The sequence below is a fragment of the Oryctolagus cuniculus genome, chromosome 15, assembly GCF_051225735.1.
Source record: "Oryctolagus cuniculus isolate XC-2025 breed Fujian yellow rabbit chromosome 15, ASM5122573v1, whole genome shotgun sequence".
Taxonomy (NCBI): domain Eukaryota; kingdom Metazoa; phylum Chordata; class Mammalia; order Lagomorpha; family Leporidae; genus Oryctolagus; species Oryctolagus cuniculus.
The window spans coordinates 63,042,505-63,068,507 of record NC_142881.1 but is presented as its reverse complement, the minus strand read 5'-3'; the positions used below and the strand labels follow the sequence as shown (position 1 = coordinate 63,068,507).

The window sequence follows — 26,003 nt, the reverse complement described above, 5'->3', positions numbered from 1 at the left end:
GGATGCTGGCACTCTACATGGCAGCTTTACCAGCTACTCTGTGGTACTGGCCCCAAGAACGTTCCTTAACCTCTAAGTAACCGGTTATTCCATTAAGAATTAAAGAAAATTTTAACTTGAAAATTATCATACAGTAAAATTGACCTTTTTGGTTGTATGTTTCTGTGAATTCTAATATCTGTAGGTTTCTGTAACTACTACCACAGGGAGGATATAGGATAGTTCTACCACCTTCAAAAGTCCCTCATGGGCCGGCGCCGCGGCTCACTAGGCTAATCCTCCGCCTTGCGGCGCTGGGACACCGGGTTCTAGTCCTGGTCGGGGTGCCAGATTCTGTCCCGGTTGCCCCTCTTCCAGGCCAGCTCTCTGCTGTGGCCCGGGAGTGCAGTGGAGGATGGCCCAAGTGCTTAGGCCCTGCACCCCATGGGAGACCAGGAGAAGTACCTGGCTCCTGCCATCGGATCAGCGTGGTATGCTGGCTGCAGCGTGCTGGCCGTGGCGGCCATTGGAGGGTGAACCAACGGCAAAGGAAGACCTTTCTCTCTGTGTCTCTCTCTCACTACCCACTCTGCCTGTCAAAAAAAAAAAAAAAAAAAAAAAAAAAAGTCCCTCATGGTTAGGGCCAACATTGTGGTGTACAGTGGGTTAAGCCACTGCCTGCAATGCCAGTATCCGATATGGGTACTAGTTTGTGTCTTAGCTGCTCCACTTCCCATCCAGCTTCTTGCTAATGTGCCTGGGAAAGCCGTTCAAGAAGATAGTCCAAGTGTTTGGATGGAGTTCCAGACTCCAGGCTCTGGACTTTGTTATGATCAGCCCTGGCTGTTGTGGCCATTTGGGGAATAAACCAGAGTATGGAAGATTTATGTCTCTCTCTCTCTAGCTGTATCTTTCAAATAAATGAATATTTTTTAAAAAAGTCCCTCATGCTGCCCTATGGTCAGCTCTTCCCTGCTCTCGCCCCTGGCAGACATGGATCTTTACTTCACTAAAGTTTGTCTTTTTGAGAATGTTAGTAGAATGCCCTTGAGGTTCATTCATCCAGGTTGTGCCTATCAGTAGTCTATTACTTAACTGCTGCTGAATGGTGTTCTACTCACAGATGTGCCTGTTTTGTTTTTCCATTCACCCATCGGAGGATATTTGGGATTTCTGGTTTTCAGCAGTTGCAGGTAGAACTGCTGTGAGTGTGTGTGTATGGGTATTGTATGAACGTAAGTTATCATTTCTTGACTGCCTCAAACCATTGAGCAGAGTGCCTGTGCCAGTCTGCACTCACCAGGGCTGCATGAGAATGCCAGTTCCCCCATGGTCTTCCCAGCTTTTGACGCCTCACTGGTTTTTTTGTTAGTTTGTTTTTAAAGATTTATTTATTTATTTGAAAGGAAGAGTTACAGAGAGGCAGAGAGAGATAGAGAGGCCTTCCATCTACTGGTTCACTCTCCAGATGGCAGCAACGGCCAGAGCTGAGCCAATCTGAAGCCAGGAGCCAAGAGCTAATTCCGGATCTCCCATGTGGGTGCAGGGAGCTGGATCGGAAGAGGAGCAGCCGGGATGCCAGCAGTGCAGGAGGTGTCCTTACCTGCTATGTCCAAGGGTCACTGTTTTTAATCCATTTCAATTTGTGGTTTTAATTTGCATTTCTTTAATGGCTGGTGGTGTTGAGTATTTTTTCATGCGCTTTTTCTTTTTTCGTCATCATTACCTCTGTTGATGTATCTGTTCACGTCTTGCCTATTAGTTTGTCTTCTTACTGTTGAGTGTTTAATGTTCTTTATAGATGTTGTAGATTTAAGTCCTTCCAAGGATTTGTGGTTTGCAAATATATAACTCTTTTTAAAGTGACTGACTTGACATTTATGTCCTTAAACAAGGTTGTATCTGTGAGTTAAATACATATGTGGATATGTGGATATGTGAATGTTAATTGTTAGTGCACCTTCAGAATGTCATTTTTTCCCCTTAACATTTCATAGCAAGGTGATTTCATTCTCAGTGGGGATGGAAGGTGGTGTAGAAGATCAGGGAATTTCAATAAAGACTGATACTTTTTGGTAGATGTGGACTGGTACATTTTAAAGTTATTTCACCTTGTAAATAGCAACTAGCAGAAACTGAGTCATTGTGTCTTCTTCAATGATACAATTACCTAGTATGAGACTAGCAGATTGTAATAGGTTCACCTTTCTTATTCTGTGTAAGTCTCTGGGTGGATGTGTGCAGGTGTGTGTTTGCACGTGCACACGTGCTTCCTTGCTTTTCTTTGCCTGCTGGCGTGGGCTGACAGGGAGCGAATATTGAAATGATTACTTTAATTCCGCAGAATAAGATTGTCTGCTGTGAACATCATGCTGGCCTTAATCAGTCTGAAGTACTTCCTTCCTGCTTTTGGGGAGGCTGCATACTGACACAGCCCTCTTTCCTGCTTTTAAATCTGGACCTGATAACAGCAGGAAATAAGTAAGGGACCATTATCTGAATTGTATGGAAGGGATTTTTAGTGAGTTTGATTCCCGATGTTAGAATGACAGGCAGGTGGCTGTGAAGGCCTGCAGGCATTTTCCAGTTGTACTCTGCATTTATGGTTCTAATTTAGGTGAGTTTCTTTCTAGAAGCTTTGAAGAGCATACCTGTTCAGAGATGGTCGTTTATCTTGAAAGACTGTGGCATTCAATCTTGTTTTGAGTCCTTGGAAATTCATTTGACCTCTCTAATACTTTCTACACCTCTAAAAAAATGATCTCAACATTTCCTTATAGGAAAAACATAACACTTCTTGGTATAAAGTTAGCACACAATTTTTTAGGTTTACATATGTATTATATACATTTATTAAAATAAAATTATGTACATTGTTTTATAACTATCGCTTTTGCCTAATATATTTAAGGTTAATATTTAAGAATCTTTTCATTCTTACTTTTTAAAGATTTGGTTATCCTTTCAAAGGCAGAATCATAGAGGGAGACAGAGGAGAGAGAGAAATCTTCCCTCCACTAGTTCACTCACCATATGGCTGTAACAGCTGGGGATGGGCCAGGCTGAAGCCAGGAGCCCAGAACTCTATTTGGGTCTCCCTTATGGGTGGCAGGGACCCAAGCACTTAAGCCATCTTCCTCTGCCTGCCTAGGCAAACATTAGTTCCATTAGGGAACGAAATGGGGGTGGAGCAGCCAGGACTCGAACTGGCTCTCATGTGGGATACCAGCATTGCAGGTGGTGGATTAACCCACTGCACCACAATGCTGGCCCCCTAATTTTAATTTTTGATATGAAATATTCTATTTTATGGATATACCCTAATTTATTTAATCAATCCTGTTGATGGAATATTGAAGGAAGTTATTTCTGTTTAGTAATGCTGCAGTGGACATTGTACATTCATCTGTTTGTCTTTGTTGGTTTTTTTGGGATAAATTCCTAGAAGTGGAATACATAGGTTATGGGAATGCAAACTTTAATTTTTAAAATTTTTTCAATTCTACTTTAAAAACCAACTTTATTGACTTATGATTTATGTAGCATATAAAGCACCTGTTTTAAGAGTACAGTTTGACAGTGCCAGATTGACAAAGATCTTCCATCCGCTGGTTCACTCCCCAGATGGTCACAACAACTGGGCTGGGCCAGGCTAAAGCCAGGAGGCAGAAACTCCATCTGCATCTCAAGACCACAGTGGTGACAGGAACTCAAGTACTTGAGTCATTATCTGCTGCTTCCCAGGCACTCTGATGTGGGATGTGAGTGTCCCAAGCAGTGACTTAGTCATTGCAACACAGTGCCAACCAAGTGACATCTGAACCACTGAGCTGAATGCCTACCCCTCTTCATTTGTTTTTGTCTGAGAAATACTCCATTTTATATATATACCACATTTTGTTTATTCATTGTTTGAACATTTGATTTTTTTCTACTTTGGGAATCTTATAAATAATACTGCTCTTCATGCATCTTTTTCTACTGCTGATTTTTAATAAGATAAATGATCCTGAGTTTCTCAATGTTTTTATTCACTCAATAGAGATTGAGTGATATAGATAAATAGCAAATGATTCCCAAGCTTGTGCACTGTACCAGACAGTATTCTGACTGCCTGCATTGGTTTATGTTGTTGAGTCTTCAGTCCATCCCTGTGAGGATAGGTATTTATATGCCATCTTACTGATGGAGAAGTGAAAGTTTAGAAAAGGTAACTTGCTGGGGCCAACGTTGTGGTGTAGTGGGTAAAGCCACTGCCTGTGGTGTCAGTGTCTCATATGGATGCCGATTTAAGTCCTGGCTGCTCCATTTCTGATCCAGTTCTCTGCTATGGTCTGGGAAAACAGAGGAAGATGGCCCAAATCCTTGGGCCCCTGCACCCATGTGGGAGTCTTGGAAGAAGCTCCTGGCTCCTGGCTTCAGATTGTGCAGCTCTGGCCATTGTGGCCATTTGGAGAGTAAACCAGCAGATGGAAGACCTCTGTCTCTCTCTCTCTCTCTCTCTCTCTCTCTCTCTCTCTGCCTCTCTTCTCTCTGTGTAAGTCTTTCAAGTAAATAAATCTTTAAAAAAAAAAAAAAAAAAGAACAGGTAACCTGCCCAAGGTTCCAGCAGGTGAGTCTGCAGTGGACTGTGTGGGATCTAGAATCTGCTCTTATTTATGCAATCCAATAGAACAATAGATAACATTAGTCCTGGGAATTACTGAGGAAAAGTTATTTGAATGGAAAAAAATATCCTATTTAAGTGGAAGATAGAAGTGGGCTTTGTGGAGCAGCCATTTAAGTTACCACTTGGGAAACTGGCGTCCTGTATCAGAGTGCCAGTTCTAGTCCAAGTTGCTCTGCTTCCAATCCAGCTTCCTGCTAATGCTCCTAAAAAGAGAGTGGACAATGGCCCAAGTGGTTGGGTCCCTGCCACCCACGTGGAAGACATGAGTGGAGTTCTGAGCCCTGGCCATTGTGGCCATCTGGAGGACTGAACCTGTGGATGGAAGTTTGATATCTCTGTCTGCCTTTCAAATAAACTAATAAGTGAATCTTTAAGTGCAAGAGAATTTTTGGTTGTTTCCTTACCAACTACACTAGTGTTTCATAAGATGTTTTAGGTGAGACCAGCCTTGATTGGAATTGGGTAACGTTTGCACAGTGTTTGGGGATTTAAGAAAGAGCATTCAAGCTTTCCAGCTGTGCTTGAGGTTTTTCAACTCCAAATCATACCCTATTCCCTAATTGTTAACAACAGAGGTACTGGGGTGGGTGTTGTGGTGCAGCTGGTTAAATCATCTGGTTCAAGTCCCAGCTACTCTGCTTCCAATCTGGCTTCTTGCTAATGTATCCTGAGAGGCGTAGGTGATGACTGAAGTTCATGACTCCCTGTTACCCCTGAATGAGACCTAGATTGAATTCTGGGCTTTTGGCTTCAGTTTGGCTGAGGCCCAGCTTTGTAGGCATTTGGAGAGTGAACCAGCAGGTGGAAGATCTCTCTCTCTCTGTCTTTCTCTTTGTCTCTTTCTGTCTCCCTGCCTTTCAGATAAACAAAAATGGAAACAATACTACACAGATCTAAAAAGGACTTTTGTTCATTTTGTGACTACCTTTAGTGCTGGTTCAGGACTAAAAAAGTAAGACTCTTCATCTTCTAAAAAAAGTATTTGATATTACTAATATTTTGTTTGTTGTTGAGAAGGTGAATTTATCCTCCGCTGTAGTTTATATGAAATTCATCAGTTGCTTTGGGATCTCTGGGATGAAAGGTTCTACTGAAATATGAGTTTGTCGGTTTACATTCGTACCCTCCCCTAGGAGATTTCTATTGCCACAGAATAAATTAACACAATCTAAAGACTCAGTAGCCCATACTGGATTCTTTGCTTAGGGATTCACGGGATCCAAATGAAGATGTTGGCCACACTGTCATCTAAAGGCCCTGGAAAAGAATCTGCTTCCAGGTTCCTTCAGGTTGTTTGCAGAATTCTGGTCCTGTGGCAGCAGGTCTGAAGTCCCAGGTTCCTTGACAGCTGGCTGCTTTGTCTTCCCTCAGGTCCTCATTACGCTTCACATCTTTGCCTTCTGCCACCAGTCAAAGACTGCTATTTAAAAGGTTCATGTATATTGATTAGGTGCATGGGAATCATCTTCCTCCCCTTAGGTGACCATACCATCTGACATAGTGTCACAGGACTGATGTCATGTTCACAGATTCCCCCCACAGTCAGAGGGGGTGAATGCCCCTGGGGGTCATTCTGATAGTCTTACCACAGCTGTTGTTGGGCTGTGTTCTTGTCCTTGACCTCACCCATGGCTCCCCCAGGAAGCTGAATTTGTCTTCTTGAGTAGTGTTCCCTGACATCATCTTCCTTTGTGCCCATCAGTCATACATGAAATGTTGTGTGACAGCGGGCGTTATCCCCATCATCCCTGTGCCTGGGCTTCCTAAGCCTGGGTATTTAGTGTGGGATTCTGTTGCTCACAGACATCAGTAAGGGATTTTTCATCTTTGTTATCTGCAGTTAAGTCACACTTGATTTTTTCACTCTTTCTTACATTAAAATTTGGAGATGTTGCACTGTTTGCAGGTTCAAGAAGTGGTTTACAATCCTGAATATCTCTTAGTCATTGATAGCTAGTAATGTTGCTATATAATTCCTCTTTATCTCACAGCAGGGTCCAGTAGAAAGCACAGCAGTAATGAAAAACAGTAATTCAAAACTGTGTGACAGAGCATTCTGAAGGCATATAGATCTCTCTGAGGCTGCAGGGGATTTCGCAGGCTGCCGGAGAGCCTGACTAGGTTGCAGCCCCCGAGAAAACACAGTGCTGCCCACGTTATGGTGTGAAGGCTGACACTGGGCAGAGGTGGCCAGTGAGTCTGGGGCCCCCCACAATCTCCTTAGATCGGATGATTCTTTTTCCACCTAGTACTCACTGAAGCAGCAAATTATATATAGAATTTTTAGTGTATCCTTCATGGGTAAAAGGAGTTGCAGGCTTTGTTGTTATCTTGTGAACTAATTTAGAATGAAGAGGGAATGGTTCTCTTTATAAAAAAAGCTAGGAATGCTTGAGTTCTGATGTTGGGGAGGAAAGTAAGACAAGATGATGAGTTCTAAGGTTCCTGTTTTGTATCATTTGGGTAGAGGTGGTAGTTACGGATAAGTTTCTGTTTTATAATTCATCCCTACTTTATTAAATGTCTACTGTATGCCAGATACACTTCATACATAGTATGAAGCTGAAGTCAGAACCTAAAACTCCATCTGGGTCTCCCCCATGGTTGCAGGGGCGCAAGCGCTTAAGCCACCTTCTGCTGCTTTCTCAGGGGCATTAGCAGGGAGCTGGATTGGAAGCAGAGCGGCCCAGACTCTGAACCAGCGCTCATATGGGATGCTGCTGTCATAGGTGGTGGCCACAACACTGGGCCACCTTGAAACAGGTCTTAGAGAAAGGGCAGGAGTTTGTGCCAGGCTGGCAGATAGGGGCTGGCACTGGTGGTGAGCATTTTGGGCTGAGGAAATGGCACTTGTGAGTTGTCACTGGAGGGTGAAGAGTTTTAAGACTGGAGCATAGAAAATGAGTAGAGGAAGGAAGAGGTGGTAGTTAAGAGTGGACATGAGGCACTGGCATTGTGTCACAGTGGTTAAAGCTGCTGCCTGGAATACCAGCATCCCATATGGGCACTGGTTTGTGTCCCAGCTGCTCCACTTCCTATCAGATCCCTGCTAGTGGCCTGGGAAGAGCAGTGGAGGATGCCCCAATTGCTTGGGCTCCTGGCACAGATGTAGGAGATTTGGATGAAGCTCCTGGCTCCTAGCTTCAGCTTGGCCTAACCCCAGCCATTGTGGCTATCTGGGGAGTGAACCGGCAGATGGAAAATCTCTCTGTTGCTGTTTCTTTCTGCATCTCTGTGGCTCTGACTTTCAAGTAAATAAATAGGTAAATCTTAAAAAAATAAAAAGTGGGCAGAAAATTGCATCAGGGCTGTGAAAGGTCTTAAGGATTTTGAATATTTCCTGCAGATATTAAGGAACTAGTAAAGATTTTAATCAGGGACTAATGTGATGAAAGATAAGCCTCTGATTATAAAGTAAATTGAACGTATGTTATTGCAAAAATAAAGGAGAAAAAAAGGCAGGAGAGAGGATTGAGGGAGGGAAGGCTGGTATCTCCTTAGATTTGTATTTATGATATTTGTTGTCTTTATGTTAATAATAAAATCTTAATAAAAAATTTTATTTGAAAGGCAAAGTGAGAGAGAATGAGAGAGAGAGAGAGAGAGAGAGAGAGAGACAGAGAGAGATGTCTTAATCCACTGGTTTACTCCCCCAGTGCCCAGGCTGAAGCCAGGGGCCCAGAACTCCATTCAGGTCTCCCATGTGAGTGGCAGGGACTCAAGCCCTTGAATCACCATCTGCTGTCTTCCTAGGCATGTTGGTAGGAAGCTGGGTGACAAGCAGAGTAATCAGGCTTCCAACTGGCACTCAGATATAGAGGAGGATGTGGGTGTCCCAAGCAGTGGCTTAACCTGCTGCACCACAGTGCCCGCCTCCATGAAAATAATTCTGAAGGCCTTGTGGAGGATGCATTGAGAGTTAAGTAGAAGGCTCTTGACACAGCTTAATGAATGCATTGAGAGTGACACGTACCAGTTAGAAGGCTGTTGACACTGTTTAATGAGTGCTGTCTTGGGTCTGTGACATAATTGGGAGGGGATGTTTGCTAGAGATATTTCAGAGATCTCTTACTAGTGCTTACATTTTAATGTTGATAGGAAAAGTAGGTAAATTAGTAAGTTTAAGGTATTCAGAGCAGATAGTGACGCAAGGCTATTGCTGAGTGTTAGCTCTTGTTACAATTATTTCTCTACCAAGCAGGATTTCTTTTCTTTTTTTTTTTTTTTTTTTTTTTTTTTTTTTTTTTTTTTTTGACAGGCAGAGTGGACAGTGTGAGAGAGAGACAGAGAGAAAGGTCTTCCTTTTGCTGTTGGTTCACCCTCCAATGGCTGCCATGGCTGGCGCGTTGCGGCCAGCGTACCACGCTGATCCGATGGCAGGAGCCAGGTACTTCTCCTGGTCTCCCATGGGGTGCAGGGCCTAAGCACTTGGGCCATCCTCCACTGTACTCCCTGGCCACAGCAGAGAGCTGGCCTGGAAGAGGGGCAACTGGGACAGAATCCGGCGCCCTGACCGGGACTAGAACGTGGTGTGCTGGCGCCGCAGGCGGAGGATTAGCCTATTGAGCCGCGGCGCCGGCCAACCAAGCAGGATTTCTAATAACCCTGGGGATCACAGTGTGGAGGTGAGGGAAGAGTGGTGTCACAAAGCTCTGAGGGACTGGCTGGACCAGGGTTGCTCGTCCTGTCACTCTAGCAATCGTTAGAGTGTCTCTTTGGGAATAAGTATAGGTTGATAGTGCTTTTAAGTAATTTGTTGAGGAATAGGTAAGCTTTTTTTATTTTTATTTTGGCAGGCAGAGTGGACAGTGAGAGAGAGAGACAGAGAGAAAGGTCTTCCTTTGCCGTTGGTTCACCCTCCAATGGCCGCCGCGGCAGGCGCGCTGCAGCCGGCGCACCACGCTGATCCGATGGCAGGAGCCAGGTGCTTTTCCTGGTCTCCCATGGGGTGCAGGGCCCAAGCACCTGGGCCATCCTCCACTGCACTCCCTGGCCACAGCAGAGAGCTGGCCTGGAAGAGGAGCAACCGGGACAGAATCCGGCGCCCCGACCGGGACTAGAACCCGGTGTGCCGGTGCCGCTAGGCGGAGGATTAGCCTAGTGAGCCGCGGCGCCGGCCTGGAATAGTTAAGCTTTTAGAAAAGTAGGCTTAAGTATTCCTTGTGCTTGCTCATGTTATGGTAAGTGGGATGCATCCTGGGTAAAGATACTTAGTGCCTGAGAAAGTTCTTTGTCAAAAAGAGATGTACAAAACAAGAGTACAAAAGCTGATGCTTGAACATTTGCCCTTTGTTTTGAAGACCCTCACCACTTTGTTGTGATTATGTGTGAATATATAGAATTTATAAACTGGAAGAATGCCAACACCCTTTTTCCTGACACTTCCACACCCTAGCAGGGATTTGCATTAATAACCCTGGGGACTCCAGTCATGTTAGCTTTCCCTAGCACTCTTAGAGAATCATGGGGAGGACTCAGCAGTGCCTGTTTTAGCTCCTGATGAGGCTTTCAAAGGAAGAGTAAAGGTGGTATTTGTTTGGTATTGTGTAATCACAACTAAAGCAATAAAATGGGAAAGCCTGTATTTATTCCATATTGCTGTGTGCCAGAGACTTCATTCACATGTGTTTCATTTAATCCTCAGAAGAAACCTGAGGCTAGAAGTACTGTCTGTGTCAGAGATGATGAAATTTTCAGAGCTACTGGATGACTCGCCTTGGGTTCATGCTGCTGATGTGTAGCAGAATTAGAACTTGAACCTAGGCCTACCTGGTTGCAAAGTCAAATGTTCTTTTTGCCACTCTGCCTTATTTGAATAACTTTCATATGTGAATGAGGTTCATGTCACCTGCCCAGAAGTGATTTTCAGGATTTGGCCATAAAAGAAAATACAGTGAGCATCGGGAAGTCTCCCATACTTATTTCCTCTCTTCATTGCATACAGTAACAGGAAGCAGCTTTGTGGAGCTGTCACAGATACTTGTGTTGTTACCAGGTACTTATTTATAGGTTTTGTGGGGGCATGTCAGTATTTACAAGACCCTTGAATCCAAGGTGAACCATGCTGTACCCCTTATTTTACTGAGAAGAAAATGAGGCCTAGACAAATCAAGTGACTTGCCAGATTATAGCTGGTTGGTAACAGAGTTGGAATTGTTTTTTTAAAGGTTTCATTTATTTATTTACTTATTTATTTATTAGCCTGAGTGACATAGCTAGAGGGAGAGGCAGAAAGAGAAATTTTCCATCTTCTGGTTTATTCCTCAAATGACTGCGACAGCCAGGGCTGGGCCAGGCAGAAGCCAGGAGCCAAAAATTCCATCCAGGTCTCCCACATAGGTGACAGGGACCGAAGTACTTGGGCCATCTTCCTTCCACTGTTTCCAAGGTGCATTAGTGGGGAGCTGGATTGGAAGCAGAGTATCCAGTTTGGGCTGTGAGGGTACCAAGTGGCAACTGACCCTGCTGCACCACAATGACCACCCTTAGAATTAGAACCTGGGGCTCTATTCCAGGTTTAAAGGCTTTTTGTACCTAAGGCACAAGCCTTGTTATTCTTGGAGTTCCCAAAAGATGATGCATGTGAATATAATTGGAGGATTATTTTTTGCCTGTCAGCATCTACCATCAGGGCAGAGTGTGATAAATTATTTATGTCTGGGTGCTACACTTTTGGATTGGATTGTTAGGGGTTCTTCTCTTAACATGTGATGGAGCGTGACCTTGTGGGTCTATCTCTGAAGAGAGGCTTCCCTTCACTTGCTGACAGCTCTGGCAGCTGCACTTGTGTGCGTCTGTCCCGTCTGGAAAGATGGGTGAGCGTTAAGGAAGTGGAACAAGTGCTCAGTGGTGGGCTACTCTGAATCACTATCCACTGGCATTTTCTTTTAGCTTGACCTCTTCAGATTTTGCTATTTTTTGTTAATTGTTTATACTGATGGCATTGCCAGCAGTTCTTGCACCAGTAGAGGCTGGGGTGCAGGCTTGAAAAATGCTGTCAGTGGAGGGCCTGTCATGATGTGGTGATTGTTGGTGATAAATCGCCAACTACAGTTTGAGAGTTAAGGTTGTGCACTTGAGACTGAAATCATGACATGACCTTGAATTTTGTGAATTGGGATGTAGGCCTGCACCTGTTTTCTGTGGTGGTAGCTTTTGTATGCTTCCCACCTGTCCTTGCATGAGACGTTATTTGTTAACAAACAAGGAAACAGGCTCAGAAATGCTGGAACTTAGTCATAGAGAAAGACATTTATTTTCATTTGAACGAAGCTGCTTGGGAAATTCCTGTACCACCTTTTGCTTCTGCCTGCTGGGTAGAAGGTCAGTACCATTAGGATTTGCAGGCGCCAGCCTGGGTGGCCAACCTAATGGAGTAAAACAGTTCCAGCTCCAAGTAATGGCAAACTTGGAGCAGGGCCCAGAATAATTAAACCCCTGGAGTAAAGAGTTTGATGTTGGTCTTTATTCATTTCAATGAACAGGCTTGCGGCAGGAATATGATATATTCCGAGCAAAGAAAACCAGTGGCTCTGGAGATTTATGCCATTGCCTTCAAGATTGTTTGGTTCCACATTCAACTTAGATAACCAGTACAGAAAAGTTACCATGGAGGATGTTTCTCCATTTTTAAGAGACTGTCCAGTAGGGTAAACTATTGTACATTACATGATCTCCAATACCATTGAAGGATGCTTGAACTCTTGGGACTCAAAATTCGCCAAAAGACTCCCGATCACGTGACCTTCAGATAGCCATCTCTTCCTTTTCCCATTCTGTTGTGTTCTGTGTGCTTTGTTTCCCTGTAACTCAGTGTTTCCTTGGCAAGTGAAGTCCAGTTGGCTGAAGGCTCCCAAGGGGAGAAGGGAGAAGAGTTGTAGAGCTTCCTTTTTCTACTTGGGGTTTAGGGCAGATTATAAGTAAAAAGGCTGGAAAACAAGAAGAATGGAGTTGGAAAGGCAAAGGCAATGAATATGACAGTGACATAATAAACTAGGAATTTTAAGACATTAGGTCTGGGGCTGCCGCTGTGGTACCACAGGTTAACGCCCTGGCCTGAAGCGCCTGCATCCCATATGGGCGCTGGTTCAAGACCCGTCTGCTCCACTTTCGATCCAGCTCTCTGCTAAGGCCTGGGAAAGCAGTAGAAGATGGCCCAAGTCCTTGGGCCCCTGAGCCTGCATGGGAGACCCGGAAGAAGCTCCTGGTTCCTGGCTTTGAATTGGTGCAGCTCCAGCTGTTGCGGCCAATTGGGGAGTGAACCATCAGATGGAAGCCTTCTCTCTCTCTCTCTCTGTGTAACTCTGACTTCAAAAAAGAAAAAAAAAAAAAAAAAGAAAAGAAAAATCATTGGATCCATTTCCCCCCTGAGTTTGTTGGTTGATTATTTCGAGTATATCTAGGAAGATGCCTGCATACTGTCTCAGGTGTTTAGAATTATGTCTGGTTCTGCTAGTGAGGTCTTGATTTGGCATGCTGGTGACAAGGCATTTCTTTCTCCCTCCCTCCAGCTGGGGAAATAGGGACAGGCCTGTGGCACAACCGGTTAAACTGCTGCTTGGGATGCTTGAATCCCATGTCAGAGTGCTGCTTTGAATCCTGGCTCCTCTGCTTCCAATCCAAGATCTTGCTAGCATCCTTGGAAGCAGCAGTTGATGGCTCAAATACTTGGACTCCTGCACCCCATGTAGAAGACCCAGATGAAGTTCTGGGCTCCTGGCTTAGGCCTTGCCCAGCTATTGTGGGCATTTTGGGGAGTGAACCTCTGGATGGAAGACTTTTCTCTTTCTCTGTGTTTGTTGTTCTGCCTTTCAAGTAGATGAATATAAATAAATACTTTAAAAAAAAGATGAAGTAGTGACATTTTGCCTTTAAAAACCCTTAACATCTATGAAAACTTTCTCTTATATTTGTGCTTGAAGTCCTCTTCTCTTTTTAAAACCATTTTCGTTCTTAAATATAACACACATCAGAGGGCTGCACAGAACATGTGAGTGGTTTGTTCCCACCAGGCTGCTGGGAGTGAAAACCTTAGCTGCACTCCAGACTTTGTCCCTTTGCTTCTGTCTTCCTCCGAGGGCCAACCTGTGTCCTCTCTGCCACAGTAAGGACATCCTTAGCTCTCAGTGTTGAGACCCAAATATATATCCCCAAAGATGCCCTGACAGACTATTTATGGATGTGACAGGTTAAATAATGTCCCTCCAAAGATTTGTTCACATTGTTCACAGATTTGTTCACAAACCTGTGACTGTATTACCTTAAATTTTTGGAGACTTTGATTTGTGATGAAGTTAAAGATCTTGGCTGGCGCCGCGTCTCACTAGGCTAATCCTCCGCCTTGCGGCACCGGCACACCGGGTTCTAGTCCTGGTCGGGGCACCGGATTCTGTCCCGGTTGCCCCTCTTCCAGGCCAGCTCTCTGCTGTGGCCAGGGAGTGCGGTGGAGGATGGCCCAAGTGCATGGGCCCTGCACCCCATGGGAGACCAGGAGAAGTACCTGGCTCCTGCCATCGGATCAGCGCGGTGCGCCGGCCACAGCGCGCCGGCCACGGCGGCCATTGGAGGGTGAACCAACGGCAAAGGAAGACCTTTCTCTCTGTCTCTCTCTCTCACTGTCCACTCTGCCTGTCAAAAAAAAAAAAAAAAAAAAAAAAAAGATCTTGAGCTGGGGAGATGATTCGGCATTGGTGAGAGTCACAGAAAGAGATGTGAGCTTTAAAGCAGAGGTTGGAGTGGTGTGGTCCTGAGCTGAAGCATACAGGCAGCTTTTGGAAGCTGGGGAAGTCAAGGAAGTGATCCCATCCTTGAGCCTCCGCGAGAATCACAGCCTTGACTCATTGTAGATTTCTGGCCTCCAGGATACACTCAACTAGTAAATTTGTGTTGTTTTGAGTCACTTAGTTTGTGCTAAGTTGTTAACAGCAGCATTAGGAAACTTATACAGGAAATAACTTTAACTCGCAGAAAAATTGTAAGACTGAGAATCCGTTCACCCGTTGTTAATATTGCACTCTTGCTTATTTTCTCTCCGTATTTTCTGTCTTTCTGAGCTGCTTTACAGTGAGTTGCTGTCTTGGCCCTTTTCTCCTAAATACTTCATTATATACTTCCCAAGAATAGGAATCTTTTTTTTAGACATAATAACCATATAGTTCACAGTTGTGACAAATTTAACATTGATCATTTTATGGAATTTGCCATCCACGTTCTAATTTTGCCTAATTTGTCTAACAGTGTCCTTTGTAGAGTTTCCCCCTCCTGTATAGGATCCAGTCTAAGATTAAGTGTTACATTCAGTTGTTGTGTCCTTTAATCTGAAACACTGGAATAGCCTTTCTTTGTCTTCCTTGGCATTCTAACGTTTTTGAACCTGTCTGCCACTTCCTCGTGAGTACAGTTAGGTTGTGTCTTCTTGAGTGGAACACAGTGTGTATGTGACAACGTGTACTCCTTAGAGGTTGTCTGTGCCTCTCCTTGGTGATGTTAATCTTGATACCACTTGGTCAAAGTGTTATTTAATTTATTCACTGTGTGGTTGCTGTAGTTTTCCTTTCAACCCATAAATAGCCTGTGGGAAGACATTTTAAAACTATCATGCTTGCAAACTTGTGATTTTCCAACTCCAGTATTTCTCTGTATTCATCAGTTGACATTTGGTATTCTTCAGTGAGAAACAACCTTCTCTGGTGTGCATTTGGGGCAGCTGTTAAGTCGCCGCTTGGGATGCCCTCATCCCATATTGGAGTGCCTAGCATCTCATATCAGAGTGCCTGGTTCAGTCCCAGCCCCTCTGCTTCCAGTATAGCTTCCTGCAGCGCACACCCTGGGGGGCAGCAGGTGATGGCTCAAGTTATTGGGTCCCTGCAACCCACATGAGAGACCCAAAAGGAGTTCTGACTTGGGCTTGCCCCAGCTCTGGTTGTTGTGGGCATTTGGGAGTGAGCCAAAGGATGGAGGATCTTTCTGTATGTCTCTCTGTCTCTCTGCCTTTCAAATCGAATGAAAATAAATAAGAATTTTTTTATAAAAGGAAACGCTTTGTTCTTATCCATCAAGTATTGATACACAGAATCATAAATTTCTATTTTTCCATAGTTTACAAATTATATTGTTTTAAAAATTACTTATTTGATAGAGAGGGAGAACTTTTCATATCTACTGGTTTCTCCTCAAAGGCCCACAGTGGCTGAGGTAGGCCAGACCAAAGCCAGGAACTCAGTCTGGTCTCCGACATGGGTGGCAAGGACCCCAACTACTTCAACTATCACTGCTGCCTCCTGTGGTCTATCTTAGCAGTGAGCTGGAGCCAGGAATTGGATTTGGCATTCTAAAAAGGGATGTGGGCATCCCAAATAGTGTCTTAACAGCTGTATCAAACATCCCCCTGAGTGTTTTTCTAAAGGTTGGTTGTGGCTGGTATTCTAGCATAATGGATTATGTTGCCACTTGCAACGCCGGCCCATATCGTAGTGTAGGTTTTGAGTCCTGGCTACTCCACTTGATCTAGCTCCCTGATGATGTGCCTGGGAAGGTAGCAGATCATGGCCCAAGTATTTGGCTTCCTGCCACCCATGGGAGCTCTCTGTCCGCATCTGTATTTCTCTGTGCCTCTTAAATTAATAATTAAAATATGATTGTGTATATATATATATATTTTTTTTTTGACAGGCAGAGTGGACAGTGAGAGAGAGAGACAGAGAGAAAGGTCTTCCTTTTGCTGTTGGGTCACCCTCCAATGGCCGCCACAGCCGGCGCGCTGCGGCCGGCACACCGCGCTGATCCGAAGGCAGGAGCCAGGTACTTCTCCTGGTCTCCCATGAGGTGCAGGGCCCAAGGACTTGGGCCATCCTCCACTGCACTCCTGGGCCACAGCAGAGAGCTGGCCTGGAAGAGGGGCAACCGGGACAGAATCCGGCGCCCCGACCGGGACTAGAACCCGGTGTGCCGGCGCCGCTAGGCGGAGGATTAGCCTAGTGAGTCGTGGCGCCGGCCTGTATATGTTTTTTATCATTGACTTTTAAGGTTTTTAATTTGTTTATTAGATACACAGTTTGCAGATATTTTTCTCCCCAATATTTTTCTCTTTGGTTTGGCTTTTCATTTTCTTAATACTATCTTTTTGTTGTTGTTGTTAATTTGAGAGACAGAGCTCCCATACTGTGTTTCATTACCAAATGCCCACAGTGGCTGACTGGGCCAGAAACTGGCAACTCCATCTAGGTCTCCAAGCTGAGGGGCAGGGGCCCAATTACTTGAGCCATCACTGCTGCCTCCTGTGGTCTGCATTAGCAGGAAGCTGGATTGGAAGTGGAGGTGGGACTTATTCCCAGGCACTCCAGTATGGAATGCAGTCATCCTTAATGGTATCTTTGGAAGCACAAGTTATAAATTTTTATCAAGTTTGGTTTATCCATTTTCCTTTTATGGGTCATGTTTTGGGTATCATATATTAGAAAAGGCAGATATTGAAAGCATTTTTAATAGAATTTTGCTTTATTCTAAGTACTTAATGACAGTTTTTTTTTAAATATATATATATATATTTGAAAAGTAGAGTTATAGAGAGGCAGAGGCAGAGAGAGAGAGAGCAAGCTTCCATCCACTGGTTCACTCCCCAAATGGCTGTAATGGTTAGAGCTGAACTGCTTTGAAGCCAGCAGCCAGGAGCTTCTTCAGGTCTCCCATGTGGGTGCAGGGGCCCAGGCACTTGGGCCATCCTCCACTGCTTTCCCAGACACATCAGCAGAGAGCTGGATTGGAAGTGGAACAGCTGGGACTAAATCCGGTGCCCATGTGGGATGTTGGCACTTTACCAGCAGGTGGCGGCTTTACCCACTATGCTGCAGTGCTGGCCTCGACAGATTTTTGTGTGAGATTTGCTCAAATGCGTTAGGGCTTGCCTCTTGGAATTGTTTAGCCTCCTTTGAGTAACATTTTTCGGAAGGAATTAATATTGATCAAAATGGTAGCTTTGGAGTCTGACTGCTTATGTTTATCCTTTCTTAGAATGTCACCTTTGGAAGCAGGCTTCATTTCTCAGTGCCTCAGTTTCCCCATCTGTAAAATGATCCTCCCTGTTGGGAAGGTTGTCTGCATACTGCACAGAAAATGCCTGGAGTAGGGAAAGGGCCCGACAGATACTGGGTGATTGCTGGGGGGACAGCTCCCAGCTGTGATCTGGGGTGGGGCTGTGCGTGTTGGAACTGCTTGAGGGTCTTTTTAATGCTGTGTGCCTTTTCTGAATTGACACGTTGTGCCTTAGGTTGGAGCAGCTGGGTGATAATCCTTGCACTTAGGCTTCCTTGACACAGTTAAAGCTGATTGTTCCTTTAAATCACTTTCAATAAATGAGGCAATTTGGGTTGATGTGTGGAATCACAGAACTCTCTATCAGATGTAAAAATAGTTCAAGCTCCATTAACACTTACAAAGGGAATAATCTATTAGCTGCTGTTGCCAAGGCAAAAATGAGGCAAGAAATCTTAAGCAAACCAAGAACAGGATGCAAGCTGTCCACATTTGATAAATACGTTTTTCTGCCCTTGGAGTGTTTTATAAAGCCAGAGTTCTGATGGTGGGATAAGCATGTATAATTCAGAGCCAGTGTACCTGCTTTGCTTGTGTTGGAGGGAGAAGTCTCAGCATTTTTTTTTTTCCATTTTCAGAATAAGACTAATGAAGTTTTGTGACTTACGTTACCTTAAAAAGGGATTCATGATCTGATATGGGTGTAGTATAAAGAATATATAAGGAATTCCTAGAGCTCAGCAGTAAAAAGACAGCTAAAAGGTGAGGAAAACGTTTGAGTAGACATCGCTGTGACAAGGATGTGCAGATGCCCAGCAAGCACGTGCAAAGCTGTTCATCATCGCTGGTCGTTAGAGAAGTGTAATCTGAAGCCATTGGCTGATGCTCCAGATGACCACGATGATAGCTGTTTTTTTTTGTTTGTTTGTTTGTTTTTTTTTTTTAAGATTTATTTATTTATTTGCAAGTTAGTTACTAAGTGCAAGAGAAGGAGAAACAGAAATCTTCTGTCTGCTGGCTCACTCCCCAAATGATTGCAGTGGCTAAAGCTAGGCTGTCCCAAGCCAGGAGCCAGGAACAACTTCTGTGTATTCTTCATGGGTGCAGGGATCCAGGGACTTGGACCATCTTCTTCTATCTCAAGTGCATCTGCAGGGAGCTGGATTGGAAGTGGAGCAGCTGGGACTTGCACCAGTGCTCATATGGGATGCTAGCATCACAGGCAGAAACTTTACTGGCTACAGCTTTACTGGCCACAGCCCTGGCCCCCCAATGTTGACAATTTTTAAAAAGGAAATAACTGTGATCAAAGCTATGAAGAAACAGGAATCTTAATGTGTGGAAGTACTTCAAAAAGCTTAAGGAAAATGGAATTAAAAAAGATTTTTTTTGTTGCAAAAAAATTTTGAAACTATGTAGTTTATTCATCATATGCATTTCCCACAAACTTTCTGGAGACCCCTCATATTGCTACTAGGAATGTACAATTCTGCCACCAATATGGACCTTTCTTTGGTGTTCTTTGAAAAGTTAAGCATAGCATTACCCTATGACTCAGCATTTCATACATATCCAAAGGATCCTAAAACTACTGAAGTGGGTGAGAGGGTGTACTTACCTTTAAGTACATGCTCTTGTCATGCACAAAGCTAAGCATTCTTAGTGCTGACATATGTAGGTAAATTTTACTCAGAAGGTGAAAAAGCAAACACACATGTGAGCATAGGTTGCCCAGGCAGAGAGATAGCTGTCATTCGCGGGCAGTGGGCCGGAAGATTAGCCTGACAGGAGAGAAAATGGGGAAGGGGTGGCAGGGAGGTCACCCCGCGATCCCTCCAGCTTCTGAGGAGAACTCTCCGCACCTGTTGGCCTCTTTTATGAGGTGAGGGTGGGGGTATGCCAGGAGAGGTGTGAAGCCTCGTGGAAATTTTAGGGTACCTCTGTAAATTCCATGGGGAGCTCAGTATCCATATTTCCATGGCGTCTTTCCCCCAGGTCCCAGATGAAACAGGTGTGTCCTGGGAAAGGGGGCATTTTGATTGAAAAGTAGGAGGATAGAGTTACACATGGGGACCTTGTGACTTCAGCTCGGTGATGCCAAACTAACTTTCTGCCTGTTTATCCCACATCTTTCCCAGAACCTACATTTCATGGCATTCTATTTTTCTGAGCTGTTCTATTGTGTCAGACCAGTATTTCCTTTCTTTAAGAAAAAAAAAGTTGGGGCTGGGGGCTGGTGTTGTCGTATAGTGAGTAAAACTTCCACTTGTGATGTTGGCATCCCATGTGGGTGCCAATTCATGTTCTGGCTGCTCCATTCTGATACAGCTCCCTGCTGGTGGCCTAGGAGAAATGTGGAAGATGGCCCAACACTATCACCAACATGTGAGACCCAGATGAAGCTCCTGGCTCCTGGCTTTGGCCTGGTCTAACCCTGACTGTTGCAGCCATCTGGGGGAGTGAACCAGCAGGTGGAAGATAGTATCTCTCTCTCTGTAGACCTCACCCCCTTTTCCCTTGTAGCTCTGACTTTCAAGTAAATGAATCTTAAAAAAATTTTTTCATCAAGGTGAAATTGACATAACATAAAGACCATTTTAAAAGCCAGTGTTCTGGCACAGTGGGTACAGCTGCTGCCTGCAGTACTGGCATCCCATGAGAGCACAGCTTTGCATCCTGGCTGCTCTACTTCCGATCCAGCTCTCTGCTAATATACCTGGGAAAGATGCTAATGCACCTTAGAAAGCGGAGGCTGGCCCAAGTGCTTGGGCCCCTGTACCCACGTGAGAGACCTGGATAAAACTTTCTGGCTTTGGTCTGGCTAGCTCTAGCCATTGTGACTATCCATTCCTGTGAACCAGTGGATGGAAGGTACCTCTTTTCTCTCTATGTCTTCCTCCCTCCCTCTCTCCCTCTCTCCCTCCCTCCGTCTCTCTGTAAATCGGCCTTTCAAGTAAATAAATCTTTTAAAAAACATTTTAAAGAGAACAGTTTGATGGTATTTAGTACATTCATGAAGTTGTACAACTATCAGTTCTATTATCATACCATACATTTTTATCACCCCAAAAGGAAATCACAAATTGGTTAAACAGTTGTTCCCTGGGCTGGTGCTGTGGCATAGCAGGTAAAACCACCACCTGCAGTACTGGCATCCTATATGGGCACCGGTTTGAGTCCCTGTCGCTCCCCTTTCGATCCAGCTCTATGCTGTGGCCTGGGAAAGCAGTAGAAGATGGCCCAAGTCCTTGGGCCCTTACGGCTGCGTGGGAGACCTGGAAGAAGCTCCTGGCTCTTGGCTTCGGATTGGTGCAGCACTGGCTGTTGCAGCCAATTGGAAAGTGAACCAGCAGATGGAAGATTTCTCCTCTCCCTCTCTGCTTCTGCTGCTCTCTCTGTGTAACTCTGACTTTCAAATAAATAAATGAATCTAAAAAAAAAAAACCAAAAACAAAAAAAACCGTTGTTCCCTAGTCAGCTCTCCTTCTAGCCCTTGATGACCACCTGTGGATACCTGATGCAGATATTTCCTGTTAATAGAATCATATAAGTGTAACATTCTGTGTCTGACTTATTTCACTGAGCATAATTCTTTTTGTTTTTTAGAGATTTACTTATTTAATTAAAAGAACAGAGCTACAGAGAGAGAGGGAGAGACAGAGATCTATCCATTGGTTGATTCCCCAGATGATTGCAACAGTCATGGTGGAGAGGACCCAAGTACTTGGAGCATCATGTGCTCCCTTGCCAGGTGCATTAGCAGGGAGTTGAATCTGAAGTGGAGCAGCCCGGAATTGAACTGGCTGTCTTAAGCTGCAGCTTAACCTGCTGCACCCCGATATGGGTCTTAGCATAATTTTTTAAGGGACATCCGTGTTATAACAGATACCAGTGCTTTACTCCTTTTTATGGCTGCATAATATTCTGTATGTGTATTTGTGTGTGTGTGTGTGTGTGTGTGTATAAATACTTCAACATCATGTTTTTGTTGATGGATATTTGGGTTATTTTCTTTTTTTGGCGATTGTGAATAGTGCTTTTTGAAATATGTGTATGTGTATTTGCTTAAGTCCCCTTTTCAGTTCTTTTGAGCATAAACCCAGGAATAGAATTGCCAGGTCATAGGTAATTTTTTGATTTCACTTGTTGAGAAATTGCCAAAACATTTTTCACAGTGGCTGGATCATATTACATAGCTACCAGCATTGCATGAGGGTTCTAATTTCTGCATATCCTCACCAGCACTTATTTGCCATGATTTTGATTATAGCCAGACTAATGAAATGGTACTTCCTTGTGGTTTTGATTTGCATTTCCCAAAGTGACTGATGATGAGCTTCTTCATGTTCATGTTAGCCATTTATATTTCTTGTTTGGAGGAATGTCTATTTAAGTCCTTTTCCCTTTATTTATTTATTTGAAAGACAAAATAGAGAGAGAGAGAGAGAGAGAGAGAGAGAGAGAGAGAGAGAGAGATATCTTCCATTCACTGAGAGAGAGAGAGAGAGAGATATCTTCCATTCACTAATTTATTTTCCAAATGGGCACAATAGCCAGGTCTGTGCCAGGCTGATGTCAAGAGCCAGGAATTCCATCCTGGGCTCCCATGTGTGTAGCTAGGGCCTGATTACTTGGGCCATGTTCTGCTGCCTTCTCAGGCACGTTAGCAAGAGACTAGATCAGAAGTGGAGCATCTAGACCTCAAACTGGTACTTGGATATGGGATGCTGGCATCATAAGTGATGGTTTAACTTGCTATGCCATAGTGCTGGCCCTCCATTTTAGAAATCAGATTTTTTTTTTTTGGTTGCTGAGTTGTAAAAAGTTTTTAAAAATATATTCTCGAGACCAGATGTTGCAGATAAATTATTTACAAGTGTTTCTCCCATTCTGTGAGTTTGATAGTATTGCACAAAAGTTTCAATTTTGATGAAGTCTCATTTATCTGTTTTCTCTTTTGTTGCCATGGTTTTGCTGTTACATTTATAAATGAATTCATTGCCAAATCCAAGGTCATAAAGATTTAATTCCTTGTTTTTTTCTAAGAGTTTTATGATTTTAGCTTTTTTAAAAGTTTGAGGGGCTGGCACTGTGGCATAGTGAGTAAAGCAGCTGCCTGCAGTGCCAGTATCCCTTATGCATGCCAGTTCAAGTCCCGGCTGCTCCATTTCTGATCCAACTCTCTGCTATGGCCTGGGAAAGCGATAGAAGATAGCCCAAGTGGTTGGACCTCTGCACCCGGGTAGGAGACCCAGAAGAAGCTCCTGGCTCCTGGATTTGGATCAGCTCATCTCTGGCCGTTACGGTCATTTGGCGAGTGAACCAGCGGATGGAAGACCTTTCTCTCTCTCTGGCTCTACCTCTCTCTGTAACTCTTTCAAATAAATAAATATTTTTTAAAAAAAATTTATTTGAAAGGCATAGAAAGAGACAGATCTCCACTTGCTCGTTCACTCCCCTGTGCCTACAACAGCCTGGGCTGGGCCAGGCAAGAATAGCCCTCAGTTCTAGTCTTCTGTATTAGTGGTAGGGACCCAACTACTTGAGCCATTATGTGCTGCCTTCCAGGGTGTGTGTTAGCAGGAAGCTAGAATTGGGAGCATATAGGATCTTAATTGCTGGGCCAAATACCTGCCTAGTTTTAACTTTTATATTTAGATCACTAATCCATTTTGAATTGACTTTTGTATATAGTATGAGATAGTGGTCCAGCTTTATTCTTTATGTTTATTTAGTTGTCCTGGCATGATTTTTGGAAAATATTAGTCTTTCTCTGTATAATGGTCTTGGCACCTTGTTGAAAATCAATTGGCCCAGGGCCCAGCATTGTGGTGTAGTGGGTAAAGCCACTGCCTGTGATTCTGGCTTCCCATATGGGGACTGGTTCAAGTCCTGGCTGCTTCATTTCCCATCTAGCTCCCTGGTAATGGCCTGGGAGAAGCAGTGGAAAATGGTCCAAGTGCTTGGGCCCCTGCATCCATGTGGGAGACCTGGATGAAGTTCCTGGATCCTGGCTTTGGCCTGGTTCAGCCCTGGCTATTCTGGCCTTCTGGGAAGTAAGCCAGTGGATGGAAGATCAGTCTCTGTTTCTCTCTGTCTCTGTCACTCTGACTTTCAAAATAAATAAAAATTAATCTTTTTTTTTAAAGTAATCGGCCATAAATGTATGGGTTTCTTTCTGGGGTCTCAGTTTTGTTCCTGATAGTAACTTTTGTATGGGCTGTTATTTGTTTTTCTCTGTTTGGTAACAGGATCATGGAGTTGATAGCACCATTTTCCAGAATCCCAAAAAGCTTCACCTAACTATTGGGATGTTGGTACTGCTGAGTGAGGAAGAGATCCAGCAGACATGTGAAATGCTACAGCAGTGCAAAGAGGAGTTTATTAAGTGAGTGATGCTCAGGAGTGGGAAGGGGTTCAAGCTGGGCTGGCTGCAGTTGGATATCATGGACCTGTGTTTGCACTGGGGAGCTGGATGACATAGGAAAGGGATTTGTTGACTCACCTGTTTGTAACACTAAACCTTGAACCACTGTCTGAAATGTTTAAAATGCATTTGAAGCATTGATTTACAGATTCTTATGGAGAGAAAAATCATTGTCTCCCATCTGCTGGTTCATTCCCCAGAGGTGCACAACAGCCAAAGCTGGGGCAGGCAAATGCCAGAAGCTAGAAACTCCATCCAGGTCTGCAACATCGGTGGCAGTGACTTCAATTGCCAGGGTGCATATTAGCAGGAAGCTGGAATGTCGAGTGGAGCCAGGCTGTCAGCTTGGGCATTCTGATACAGGATTGGGCCTCCCCAGTGGCAGTTTACCCGCTGACCAAATGCCTGTCCCATCTTAGGTGTCAGATGACTGGTACAGGTTTCCTTGGCTCTCTGGAGGCTCTAGGGTAAAACCCGTTTCCATTCCTTTGAAGCCCAGTTTGTAGAGGCTGTCCACTATTGGCACTCTTCCTCCATCTTCAACTTTAGCCACATTACCCCCTTGCCCCTCTGTTGTCATAATCTCTAAGGCCATAGCAGGCACAGTTGTCTGCCTTTAAGGATTCATTGGATTTTTTTAAAAAGATTTATTTATTTATCTGAAGAGTTACACAGAGAAGGAGAGGCAGAGAGAGAGAGAGAGAGAGAGAGAGAGAGGTCTTTCATCTGCTGGTTCACTCCCCAGTTGGCAGAAATGGCTGGAGTTGCATCGATTTAAAGCCAGGAACCAGGAGCTTCTTTCGGGTCTCCCACATGGGGGCAGGGACTCAAGGGCCTGGGCCATCCTCTACTGCTTTCCCAGGTCATATTAGAGAGCTTGATCTGGAGTGGAGCAGCTGGGACTTGAACCAGCGTCCATATGGGATGCCAATACTGCAGGTGGTGGCTTTACCTGCTACACCGCAGTGCTGGCTCTGGATTCATTGGATTTGATTGAGCCCACCCAGGTACTCCAGGCTGATAGCCCTATATCAAGTTCCTTAGCCATAATTACATTTACAAAAGTCTCTTTGCCATGTAAGGCAGCATGTTTACAAATTCCAGAAAGTATGATGTGGGCATTTCTGGGGTGGGGGCATTATGCTGCCCACCACAGTAACATATGCATCACAACATGACTTTCTAGGACAATCTTCATATGTTTCAGAAACACTGAATATATTTTTCTTTTTTTAAGTACAGTGAGTTTTATTTGCTTCAATAAGAATATCGGAAACCTTCTAAGCAGTCTGTTTTAACTCAGAGAAAACACTGCTGTTCTGAGGGCAGAGTTGTTATTCCTATTTATTGTAAAATTTTGATTTACACATACATCTGATGTAACAGCTTTATTTCAAAGAACCATCTCTTTCCCTCTCTCCCTTTACTCCACAAACTTAAGATTGATGGAGAAGAGAAATTTGAGCGCTGACTCATTCTAATGTTACAAACATGTCCTGTGCCGTTCTAACACGGCCTTGTAGAAGTGGGTTCATCGGGTGGAGCGAGGTACAACTGCGGAAAAGTTTCCCCTAGGTGCGTTGTACACAAAACTGTATAATACAATGACTTACAGGTAGGCCAGTGTAGCCTTTTTCATTGTTTTGAAGGTAAGATACTTTTCTTGAGTAAAATCGTGGGCTGATCAGGATTGCAACCGGGCTGTCCTGAGAGCAAAGAACATTTTTTTTTATTCTTTGTTCATTGCTGTTTTCTCTCAGTCTAACCTAAAATTTGGAATAATCTGGTGTTTGTCATTAGATATTTGCAATTTCCCCTGTATAAAATGAATGTTACAGAGCAGGGCAATTTTACCTGGTTTGAGGATCAGTTCTGATCTTTTAACTTATTTCTGGTTTA

The 26,003-nt window shown here is 44.1% G+C and overlaps 1 protein-coding gene across 6 annotated transcripts in view; it reads left to right on the top strand.

Annotated features, from left to right (window-relative positions):
* Window positions 1-26,003, top strand: part of ASCC1 (activating signal cointegrator 1 complex subunit 1) — a 106,111-nt gene that overhangs the window by 20,254 nt on the left and 59,854 nt on the right. For all 6 annotated transcript variants that reach the window (XM_051823793.3, XM_008269983.5, XM_008269984.5 and 3 more), the window contains exon 6: window positions 23,929-24,065. In XM_051823793.3, coding sequence (XP_051679753.1) covers window positions 23,929-24,065 — 137 coding nt within the window. The remainder of the gene's footprint in view (window positions 1-23,928; window positions 24,066-26,003) is intronic.